This window comes from Gossypium hirsutum, chromosome A05 (genome assembly GCF_007990345.1).
Source record: "Gossypium hirsutum isolate 1008001.06 chromosome A05, Gossypium_hirsutum_v2.1, whole genome shotgun sequence".
NCBI lineage: Eukaryota > Viridiplantae > Streptophyta > Magnoliopsida > Malvales > Malvaceae > Gossypium > Gossypium hirsutum.
This window is the reverse complement of record NC_053428.1, coordinates 67,659,300-67,671,105: the sequence shown is the minus strand read 5'-3', so window position 1 is coordinate 67,671,105 and position 11,806 is coordinate 67,659,300. Positions and strand designations below refer to the sequence as shown.

The 11,806-nt window shown below is 36.0% G+C and overlaps 1 protein-coding gene across 1 annotated transcript in view; it reads right to left on the bottom strand.

Annotated features, from left to right (window-relative positions):
• Positions 1-216: 216 nt before the first annotated feature.
• The window catches only part of LOC107957226 (3beta-hydroxysteroid-dehydrogenase/decarboxylase), a 29,506-nt gene continuing 17,916 nt past the window's right edge, over positions 217-11,806 (bottom strand). Inside the window, exons 8-12 of the mRNA XM_016892683.2 lie at positions 8,631-8,748; positions 8,333-8,507; positions 7,173-7,329; positions 5,937-6,003; positions 217-927 (exon numbers count right to left, since the gene is read on the bottom strand). Of these exons, the coding sequence (XP_016748172.1) occupies positions 773-927; positions 5,937-6,003; positions 7,173-7,329; positions 8,333-8,507; positions 8,631-8,748 (672 nt within the window). The 3' untranslated portion in view covers positions 217-772. The remainder of the gene's footprint in view (positions 928-5,936; positions 6,004-7,172; positions 7,330-8,332; positions 8,508-8,630; positions 8,749-11,806) is intronic.

The following is an 11,806-nucleotide window of genomic DNA, read 5'->3' as shown; positions in this document are numbered from 1 at the left end:
ATTTTAAAATTTTAATAGAATGACAATTTTCTAAGTGGCACACCTAAATAAAAAATATATATATTAATGATTATAATTTTAAAAATTCGTCAAAAAAGTAATATAGAATATTTTTATTGTATAATTAGGCTTCTTGTATATCTGTTGAATAAATATCCTTTGACTTGAAATATTAAATTCAATCTTTATTGCCCATCTTTAATGCATTTAGGACTTAAAAACAAGTTTTATCATAATTTAAATTATATTTGTAACAATATATCTTGTTTGAAATCAAATTAATTACAAAAACAAAAAAGAAAAGAACAAAGGGAGCTCAATTTACAGTACCAATTAGACTTAAACTGGATTAAGCATTATAATTCTATGCAACAATTGGTAGATCATATTATATATATAGAAGTGATGGGAATTTGTTTTGATAAATATTGACTTTGACCCATATGATTTTTTTTTTCTTTCCAGCTACCAATTTAAATTTCCTTCCTATACAAATAGTTTACCTTCACCGTTGCAGGGCATGGCAAGCTTTCAAATGCTTTGGCAGCCTTCTTTTGCTTAAAAAAAGGGTTCAGAGTGCCAATGACTCTGGTCGGATCCACGCCAACACCACCATCAGTGCCAAAATGCTCAATAGAAAAGCATCCGAAGCTTTGACAGGAAAACATTTTTGTAAAGTTTGAAGCAAGTCTAACCACGATAGTCCCATCAGTAAAGGAAACTAAAATGCATCAAGAACTTGATCCACAGCATCTTGTTGATGCAAACTATTTCAGTTTTGAAGAAATGAAGCAATCAGAGTCCGTAGGTTCCTCCTTAGCAATTCTTTTGATTCCATGATACCATAGAACAGGACCTCCCCTAATCCATCAATCACTGGTTCATATTGTTCATAGACAAAGAATGCAGTGAAGGCGAAAACCATAGCTGCAATATGGATTATTGAAAGATTTCAAGAGAGCTTTGAATAAAATTGTACTTCTTATTAACTAAAGAATTGAACTTAAATAGAGAAAAAAAAAGTCCTAATCCTAATTGGGAAAATAGTTCCCTTATTCTAGTAAACTACTAAAAGATAAAATAAAAATATTTCTAGAATATGAATAAAACTTATCTATCCAAATAAGATTTATCTACCTAAATAAATTTAAAATATATACATATTTCAACACCCTCCCTCAAGTTGGTGCATATATATCAATCATGCCCAACTTGCTTACAAGAAAATCAAAGCTTGTCTTAGAGTCCTTTGGTGAGTATGTCAGCAATCTGTTGTTTTGAAGGAACAAACGGCATGCACACTTGGCCTTCTTCAATCTTTTCCTTGATAAAGTGTCTATCAATCTCAACATGTATAGTTCTGTCATGTTGGACTGGGTTGTGAGCAATGCTAATGGCAGCTTTGCTATCACAGTACAACTTCATTGGTGAAGTTATTAGTTTCCTCAGCTCTTCCATAATTCTTTTTAACCAAACCATTTCACAAATTCCTTGAGCCATTGATCTAAACTCAGCCTCTGCACTACTTCTTGCTACAACAGTTTGTTTTTTACTTTGCCAAGTCACAAGGTTTCCCCAAACAAATGTACAGTATCCTGATGTAGATCTTCTGTCTGTTATTGAGCCTGCCCAATCTGCATCTATATAAGCTTCAATTCCTCTTTGTTCGGATTTCTTGAAGAATAAGCCCTTTCCCGGTAAACTCTTCAAGTATCTTAGAATTTGAAACACTGCTTCTTCATGTTCCTCCATTGGGGAGTGCATAAATTGACTCACTAAGCTTACTGCAAAAGCTATGTCTGGCCTTGTATGTGATAAGTAAATTAACTTACCAACTAATCTTTGGTACTGCCCTTTATCAACTAATCGACCTTCTTTATTTTCAAATTTTATATTTGGATCAATTGGTGTGTCCGCTGGGCGACAACCACTCATCCCAGCCTCTTTTAAAAGATCAATCACATATTTTTTCTGAGAGACCACAAGACCCTTCTTTGATCGAGCAACTTCCATTCCAAGAAAGTATTTCAAAGGACCCAAGTCTTTGGTCTCAAACTCCAATGCTAGATGCTCCTTGAGACGTCTTATTTCATCCACATCATCTCCTGTAAGAATGATATCATCAACATAAACTATAATAACAGCTATTTTACCTTTTTGTGAATGTCGATAGAACATTTGTGTGATCAGCTTGCCCTTGTGAGTAACCTTGTTTTTTAACAACTTGAGTGAATCGTTCAAACCAAGCTCGAGGAGACTGCTTCAGACCGTATAAAGATTTCTTGAGTTTACATACTCGAGTTCCAAATTTTTCTTCAAAACCTGGAAGAGGATCCATGTAAACTTCTTCTTCAAGTTTTCCATTTAGGAAAGCATTCTTCACATCTAGTTGTTGTAAATACCAATAAAGATTACCAGCAATTGATAAAAAAACTCTGACGGAATTTAATTTGGCCACTGGAGCAAATGTTTCAAGATAATCTATCCCGTATGTTTGAGTGTACCCTTTTGCTACCAACCGGGCTTTGTATCTATCTAAAGATCCATCTGGTTTGAATTTGGTTGTGAACACCCATTTACAGCCCACTGTTTTTTTCCCTACAGGTAATTCCATTGTTTCCCATGTACCTGTTTTTTCAAGAACACGCATCTCCTCTAAAATAGCCTCTTTCCACTCAGGAACCTGTAAAGCATCTTTCACATTTTTTGGTATTTGGACAGTATCGAGACACGAAACAAAGGTTGAGAATGTCGAAGATAAGGCTTTATAGGATACAAAGTTAGACATGGGATATTTGACAATATTTCTAACACCTTTTCTTTTGGCAATTGGAATATCTAAATCAGAAAATTCATTGGCTGGATTATGAGCTTTACCTGGGCTTTTGACAGGATCTTGCGGGTCGGATTCTTGGTGATGAATCTGGTGGATTCCACTTTCTTGATTTCGATTTCTTCTTGAGTAAACAATTAACTCCTTTGTTTGTTCTTTATTTTCATGATCAAACTCTACATCTTCATCCTCCTTTTCATTAACATTAACATCATTAATTTTTGTGTTAATTATAAATTCGCCTTCCCCGTTATTAGAATCCCTATGTTGTATATTCCTAGTCTTTTCTTGATCAATTATAGAATCTTCTTTAGTATAATTCCCTCCCTGAAGATTAGAATGAAAATAAGATTTTGTTTCAACAAATGTGACATCCATGGTAACTATAATCTTCCTATCAATTGGATCATAACATTTGTAACCCTTTTTATTAGAAGCATAACTAACAAAGACACATTTTTTTGCTCTAGGATCTAGTTTACCTTGGTTGTGAAGATGAACAAAAACACTACACCCAAAAACTCGGAGGGATAAATCTGTAATCAATTTAGAGTTAGGAAAGTTATCTTTAAAGAGACTAAAAGGAGTTCTATAATTTAGAATTTTACTGGGCATTCTATTAATAAGATATGTAGCTGTTAACAAGGCTTCGCCTCAAAGATAACGTGGTACTTGACTAGTGAACATCAAGGCTCTAGTTACTTCCAAAAGATGTCGATTTTTTCTTTCTGCAATCTCATTTTGTTGTGGTGTATTTGTACAAGAACTTTGGTAGACTATTCCATGTTTGGTTAAGAAAATACCTAATTGGTCGCTAAAAAATTCCCCACCATTGTCAGTTCGAAATACTTCTATTTTCACACCAAATTGTGTTTTCACCATAGCATAAAAAGACTGAAACACATTTTTAACTTCGGACTTATCTTTTAATAAAAACACCCAACAAAGTCAAGTATGATCATCAATAAATGTGACAAACCAACGTTTTCCTGAAAAAGTCGAGACTCTTGAAAGTCCCCAAACATCACTATGAATTAACGAAAAAGGTTTGGAGGCTTTATATTTTTGAGGTGGAAAGAATGACCGATGATGTTTAGCCAATTCACAAAATTCACAATGATATGAAGGACTTTTATTTTTAAATAGATTAAGTAACAAATATCTTAAATAATAAAAATTAGGATGTCCAAGCCTATAATGCCAAATCATAACCTTATCAAAATCAGAAACAGAATTTAAACATAAAGTAGTTGTTGGTTGACTTAGATGGTCGTCTTCAAGAAAGTAAATTCCACCAAATTCTTTAGCATTGCCAATCATCCTCCCCGAGACCATGTCCTAAAACTTACACATAGAGGAGTCAAATATAACATGACAATTTGAGGACTGAGATAATTTACTAACCGATATGAGATTACAAGCTAGATTTGGCACATGTAAAACATCATGTAAAACCAAGGAAGATGAAATTTTAACAGTGCATTTCCCGGCTATTGCCGAAAAGGACCCATCTGCTACTTTGATCTTTTTGTTTCCTACGCAAGGTGTGTAAGTTGAAAAAAAAATGACTACTAGTCATGTGATCACTAGCTCCAGAATCAACGATCCATGTGTTTGTTTTACAAGGCTTGACACTGAAAAAAATAGAAAAATCAGTACCTGATTGGGCAAAAGAGGAAGAAGGATTATTGGATGAGTTAGGAATAGAAGAATTCATCCGAAATTGTGGTGATTGAAAAAACTTGTGTAGATGCTCTAATTGTTCCTTAGTGAATGGAGACCCTTCCAGAGAACTTTGGCCCTCATAATTTCCATTAGTTGTTTGGAAAACTCTGCTATCCCTTGATTGTGAACCACGACCATTGCCATTCTTTTTCCTTCCATTTGTCGATTTCCCATGGAGCTTCCAACACGTTTCACGAGTGTGCCAATATTTTTTGCAGTGATCGCACCAAGGTTTTTTCTTTTTTTCACTATCATCATTATTTTTAATAGTTACAAGAGCAGAATTATCATCATTAGCTTCAAACCCTGGCTTTAACATTACTTTTCTCCTTGTCTCCTCTCTTCTAACCTCAGAAAAAATCTCACGAAGTTTTGGAAGCGGTTTTTTCCCTAGGATCCAAGATCTCACTTCATCAAATTCTTTATTTAAACCAGCCAGAAACAAATAAGCTCTTTCATTCTCTTCTTTTTTCATAGCTTTTACACCATCTCCGGGACACTCCCATTCATCATTATAACACTGATCCAGTTCTTGCCAAAGAGACATAATCTCATTATAATAAAGAGTAACTTCTTTTTCCCCTTGCCTAGCTTTCCACAGTTTTATTTTTAACTCAAAAATCTGTGAAGCGTTTTCTAAATCTGAATAGGTGTCTTTCACAGCGTCCCAAACATCTTTAGTAGTTAGGAGAAAAAGAAAAGGTTTACCTATGGAAGCTTCCATGGAATTAATAAGCCACGCAATTACCATAGAATTTTCTGACCTCCACTTGCTCATCTTTGGATCACCCACCTTTGGTTGCTCAACTTCTCCATTTAAATGACCTAGCTTGCCGCGCCCATCAATTGCTAATTTTACGGACTGCGACCATTCCAGATAATTCTTGCCATTCAACTTGTGAGATGTCAGTTGAAAAGAAAGGTGAGACGCCTCTGTCCCTTGAGTCATTGTACTCTCGGTAGTTGTTTCAACTGTAAAACTTTTTTCCTCTGTTTGATTGCTGGATTTCTTATCTCCAGTGAAGGTTGTTTTAACCATGATGTTACTAGAGATTTTAACCTAGCTCAGATGCCATGAAAGATTTCAAGAGAGCTTTGAATAAAATTGTACTTCTCTTATTAACTAAAGAATTGAACTTAAATAGAGAAAAAAAAGTCCTAATCCTAATTGGGAAAATAGTTCCCTTATTCTAGTAAACTACTAAAAGATAAAATAAAAATATTTCTAGAATATGAATAAAACTTATCTATCCAAATAAGATTTATCTACCTAAATAAATTTAAAATATATACATATTTCAACAATTATTTCCAAAATGAATACCAGGAAAAACCGAAAGAACTACTCATTTTCTGGAAAAAGTAAATTGTTACTCACCAATGCCAACAAACACAGCCAAGGAATAAGATAGAGCCCACTTGGTGAAATAAAGAAAAACCGTAACCTGAACAAGTTAAATGCATATCTCAAAGTTCAATGAATATGGAAGAAAAGCTTGCATATGTAAAGCCACAGAACTTAATATTATGCTCATAGTTGTGCATATATGGACATTGACTGGCATGGTTATAATCAATCAGAAAAGTTTTGGACGTGCATAATTTGCATTTTCGAAACAAATCCACATTGAGTTTTGGGCGAAGTTTATGTATGCTAGGATGATAAAAGAATCTAACCCCTCTGTTAAAGGTCCAACCAAAACCAAACTTTTAAAGCAAACTAGAGGAAAAAGTATGGTTCAAGAAGGCTCAGTTGGCTTTGTTAAGTCTAGAATTATTTCCTTCTTGGTGTTTTTGATAGGGAAATCAATCTTGTATCTCATAAGACACCTGTTGTTTTGACTCCTTATTTTTCTTAAAGTATCTCCGTTCAACGCGTACTCGGACATGGTATAGGGATATGACTCTAGGACCTTCCAAATATGTAGGAGAATTTTTAAAACAATTTAATATACCCGTCTCTAACACATACCTGAGTCCAACACTCACACATAAGCTTAAGTAACATGGTGAGACACTTCTAATTTCTGCTAGGAACCTACCGCATATCTTTAATGTGTATGTATACATCCAAGCTGCATGTTATTTTCACCGACCCCAACACTCAAGCAGTATGATTTCCAATGCATTAAGTAAAAGGTTCTCCTATTTTTTTATTGGAAACCATAACAGTTCCTCAGGGCACTCATTTGCAAGACCTTTCTTCTTGCGGATTTATGTTCGGCAAAATTAGGATCTTAAGGCTAGAGTTTAGGTTATAAAGCATTGAATTAAACTATATTACTCACACTCAAGCATAGAAAGAACTATGTTGCTTAGACTCATGTATGAGAGTGTCGGATACAAGAATGTCCCACATGGGTACGATCATTTTTTTCTAAGTTATGCTATTTATTTAGAAAGTCATATTCCATTACTTATGTCCAAAAATATATTGAACATCTGGTCGGCATGAGTTAATGGAGAGATAAATCCAGGTTTCAAGGTGGGATTCCAGAGAGGAAAAAAAAATCATGTTTTCTTTTAGTAGTTTTGACACGGAAGCTTGGACATGGATGAAACTAGAAAGAAAGAAAGAACAATAATAATGTCAAGTCATCCATAAAATACAAACCTTGAAAAACTTGCTCCAGTCTTCCCCCTTTCCCAACAATTTGATGTGACGAATTCCTCTATTCCAAATATATGATACAGATCTGAGTGAATTTTTCACAGTTGATTCAGTGATTTCAAAACAAGACGACGATATCCTTTTAATCGCAAAAGCACGTCTGTTGCAAAGACAAAAATCATAATTGAGCCAAGATATATGCATGTTCGCTTGAAGAAAGAAATTTCATAAAAAATTACAAAAGTCAGCAGGTTACTGAAGGAAAAATGAAATTTGCAGAGTTTACAAGTTAATAATGGAAATGTTAATACTTTAGAGAGAAAAAAGATTTCATCTATGTCAGGTGCTCTCTACCTTGTAAACAATTAAACCACAATCTCCATTGTTATTGGGGGAAAAGTTGTGGGAACTAATAAGCTAGTTTCGCCGTATGGAAAGAAAGCATGATTCAGTCATGTCGAGAGAAATGGTAAAAGTGAACCAGGGGAAACACGATAAGTACTTCACAGAATCTCTTTTAACTATAATAGCTCAAGGAAAAACAACAAACCATCGTTTTCAAACACATCCCCGCTTCACTAATGACCCATCCAATGCAAAACCAGTTTTGCCTCATGGATTTTACATCATTCTGCTGTGAATGGGAGGGGTTTTTTTTTTTCCTGAGAAAGTGGAGATAGGTGGTGAAGCGGAGTGGTTTTGGTAAATTATTGCTCCACTCCACCTTCACCTTTTAAAATTACTATGTTACTCCTAAAATCTGTGAAATGGACTAAAAATCATTAATAGAAAAAGTGCATTGAGGGGCGGTGGAGAGATTATGTATGTAATTGACATCCATTTCTATTTCCATGTATGTTTTCAACATTCATACAAGAATAGGGTGATGGAGGCAATCTCCACTCCCTTCTCTCCAATGTCATCCCTGGTCGAAATGGAGTAAAAGCAAAAGATAAAAAAGAAAGGAACAGGATGGAAGATAGGTACTAGCATCAATTGAAAAAAAAAAACCATGAAAACTGGAAAAGAGAAGAAAAAGCAAAGGGGAAATGAGGATTGAGCTGTTGCTTTACACTGGAAACAGAATCAATGTGTAATAATGAACTGCGGAAAGACTGAATGAAATTACCATAAAGCAGCATGTGATAACTACTAATACTCACATCTTTGATGATAAATTTCCATATCCATAAAGAGTGACAGTAACTAACAGCAGAAGCTTGGCTACTGATGAAGTAAAAGTTCTTCCGCACAGAAAGAACCAGTAAAATAATGAAGCCAGGATAAGAAAGCATAAAAGTGTTCTCTTTATTTCCCGCCACAGCAAGACATCTGCAACTGAATCCAAGTAATTCAAGCTCATTACAATGCGAATCCTTTGGCCAAACATAAACCTTAAAAAAATTGCCTATGCAATACCATCATGAAATTGTGAATAAAAAGAATCATATAATGGAATACCTATCCCGCTGCCTAGCAACTTCACTGCTTTTGATTGTTCTTTAAAATTGTTGTCTCTCATAAAAGATGAGTCTTTAGCTAAACGAGAGAATGATTCAATGGTTGACTTGATACCATCCTGTATCATCAGCAACAAGAAACAAAATGATGTCAAACTTTCAGATAAAAAACTTGCATTCTCGCTACTTGATTTTGAAAAACCATTTTCACACGATTTAAGTAAATGAGAAATGAGAACAAAAACTGTCTTTAAGTCAAACGTTTCTATGTGCAAAATTCAATCAGCTGGTGCTTAAATCCAACATTAATTTTCTCTTGGCTTCTGTTTAGGCAGGGGTGTTGAGATTGATGGGGTCAGGAATGGGAGTGGAATAGAGATCCTTGGGTGCCGAATGTTAGGGGTTTATACAGGAAACTTGAGGCAGTGGCCTTGGTTAGCTGGTAGCGAGAGTGATAAATGGTGTGCAAGTGGGAGTACGGTGTGTTACAATTGCCTCTATGGGCAAGACAAGAAGTCAAAGGCATTAAAAAAGGAAAGAAGACAAATAAGTTTACTTAGTAATATTCCTAATTAGAATAATTTATTTTAACAAGCATCTTATTGCATTAAAAGTCCTTAATTTTAGCTTCCTATTCGAAAGAATAAATCCTGTGTAACGAGTCTAGGTTAGGAGCTCCCTTCGACAGGTTACATTAATCATAGGTTCTTCTAATGGTAGAAATTGCAACAATGTGTTGCGCTCCAGAATTTTAAGTAGAAGAATTGGAAGAGAGAAGGGAAAAATAGAGAGGTTGAGAAGAAGAGAAAACACAGAGAAGAAGAAGAATTCTAAATTTTCTTTTAGTAAAAATATGCATAACCATTTTCATCCATCGTTCGTGCTTTAGAAGGAAAATAACAAGAAGCTCACGTGGTCATTTTCTGTTATACAAAACTCCCCGTTTAACTAATATGCTACGCCTCGTTTTATTTAATTTTCTTGCCCACAACAATACTACCGTCCCAAAAAATTTTCCTTGTCCTCAAGGATGGAAATGAGGATATTTGGTCTGCAGCAGGGACAGAACTTCCCAAGTCGCATCCTCAGGAAAAGAATCAACCCATTCAACAAGAACTTCGGTAACAGCTTGATTTCCTCTTTTAACTATTCTCCTATCCACAATTCGGACCAGCTCTTTCTATAACATACCATGAGCATCCATCAAAAGTAAATGATCTTGAGATGGAATTGAACCAATATGTCTCTTTAACTGAGCCACATGACAAGTTGGATGAATCTGAGAACCTGGAGGTAACTGCAAAGTGTAAGCCACTTCCCCAACCTTTTTGATCACCTGAAAAGGGCCATAATATTTAGAAGATAGTTTTTGATTGATGATTTTCCTGGGAGATTGCTGCCGGTATGGTTGCAGCTTTAAGTAAACCAGATCTCCTACTTGAAAACTTCTCTCAATTCTATGTTTGTCTGCAAACTGCTTCATACGAGTCTGAGCCCTTTTAAGGTGGAAGTGCAATAATTTCTGTGCAGTTCCCTAGCTTGCAAACTTCTGTCGACCACTGCTACCGAAAAAGCCCCAACTAAATATGGCATATGCGGCGGTGGAGACTGTCCATAGAAGGCTTCATAAGGAGTGAGCTGAATAGAGGAATGAAAAGAAGAATTATACCACCATTCTGCTAGTGGTAACCAATAGAACCAATTGGCAGGAGTCTCCCCATTCATGCACCGTAAATAATTCTCAAGACACTAGTTCAAAACCTCCGTCTGCCCATCTGTTTGAGGGTGGTATGCTGTAGATAACAAAATTTTGGTGCCTGCTCTATGAAATAACTCCTGCCAAAACCGACTAACAAAGATTTTGTCCCTATCTAAAATAATCGAATCAGAGGTACCATAGAGTTTGTAAACATGAGTCATATATTCTTGAGCCACTTCTTGAGCTGTGTATGGATGAGATAAGCCTAAGAAGTGACCATACTTGGTCAAATGGTCCACCACAACTAGGATAGAGTTTTTTCTGTTTGAGTTCAGTAAGCCTTCGATGAAGTCTAAACTAACCACTGCCCAAGCTCGATCCGGAATAGGCAAAGGCTGAAAGAGTCCTGGAGAGGCTACCTATTCACCCTTGCATTTCTGCCAAACTGAACATTCGCGTACCCAACGTTTAACATCAGTTGTTAAGCCCTTCCAATACAGCAAACTTGCCACTCGTTTCTTGGTCACATGTACCCCTGAATAACCCCCAATAGCACTGGCATGGAAATGGTAAAATAATTATTGCCACAACTGCAAATTCTACCCTACCACGATCTTCCCCTTCATTCGTAGAAAGCGGCCATCCCAAGAATATTTGTGATTGGAAAGCTTGGAGTGTTAGACATCTTGTATAACCTTCTTTAGCCTATCATCTAGCTCATAGGATTGCTGTACCTGCTGTAAGAGTTCAGATATAACTGAGCTGGTCGACAATTGGGAAATTTGACCTTGCTACAATTGAGGTTGTCGAGAGAGAGCATTGACGACCTTGTTGTTGACTTCTTTTCTATAAGAAACTTCAAAGTCATAGCCTAGCATTTTAGTGACGCAGTATTGTTAAAATGGTGTGATAGCTACCTGATCAGATAGGAATCGCAGGTTTTGATGGTTAGTCCTGATTTTGAAGTGCCTCCCCACAAGGTAAGAATGCCATTTTCGAACTGCCAATAATACTGCTAACATATCTTTTTCATATATGGATAGAGCCTGATGTCGTACTCCTAGAGCCTTGCTAAAAAATGCCATCGGTCTCTTCTGTTGTTGCAACATGGCACCCACCCCAATTCCACTGGCGTCAGTATCTACTACAAACTCAAGCTGAAAATTTGGTAGTACCAGAACAGGTGCTGCACATAACACTACTTTCAATGCTTGAAAAGCTGAGGTCGCTTGGTCAGACCAACCCCATCCATTTTTCTTCAACAGATCTGTAAGAGGTCGAGCTAGCACCCCATAATTTTTAATGAACCTCCTATAATACCCGGAGAGCCCAAGGAAGCTCCGCAATTCCTTCACCGACTGAGGAGTTGGCCATGATGAGATACAATCGATCTTTGACATATCCATAAAAACCATCCCTGCATGTAACACATGTCTTAAATACTTGATCTAAAGTGTGACAAAACAACACTTACTCTT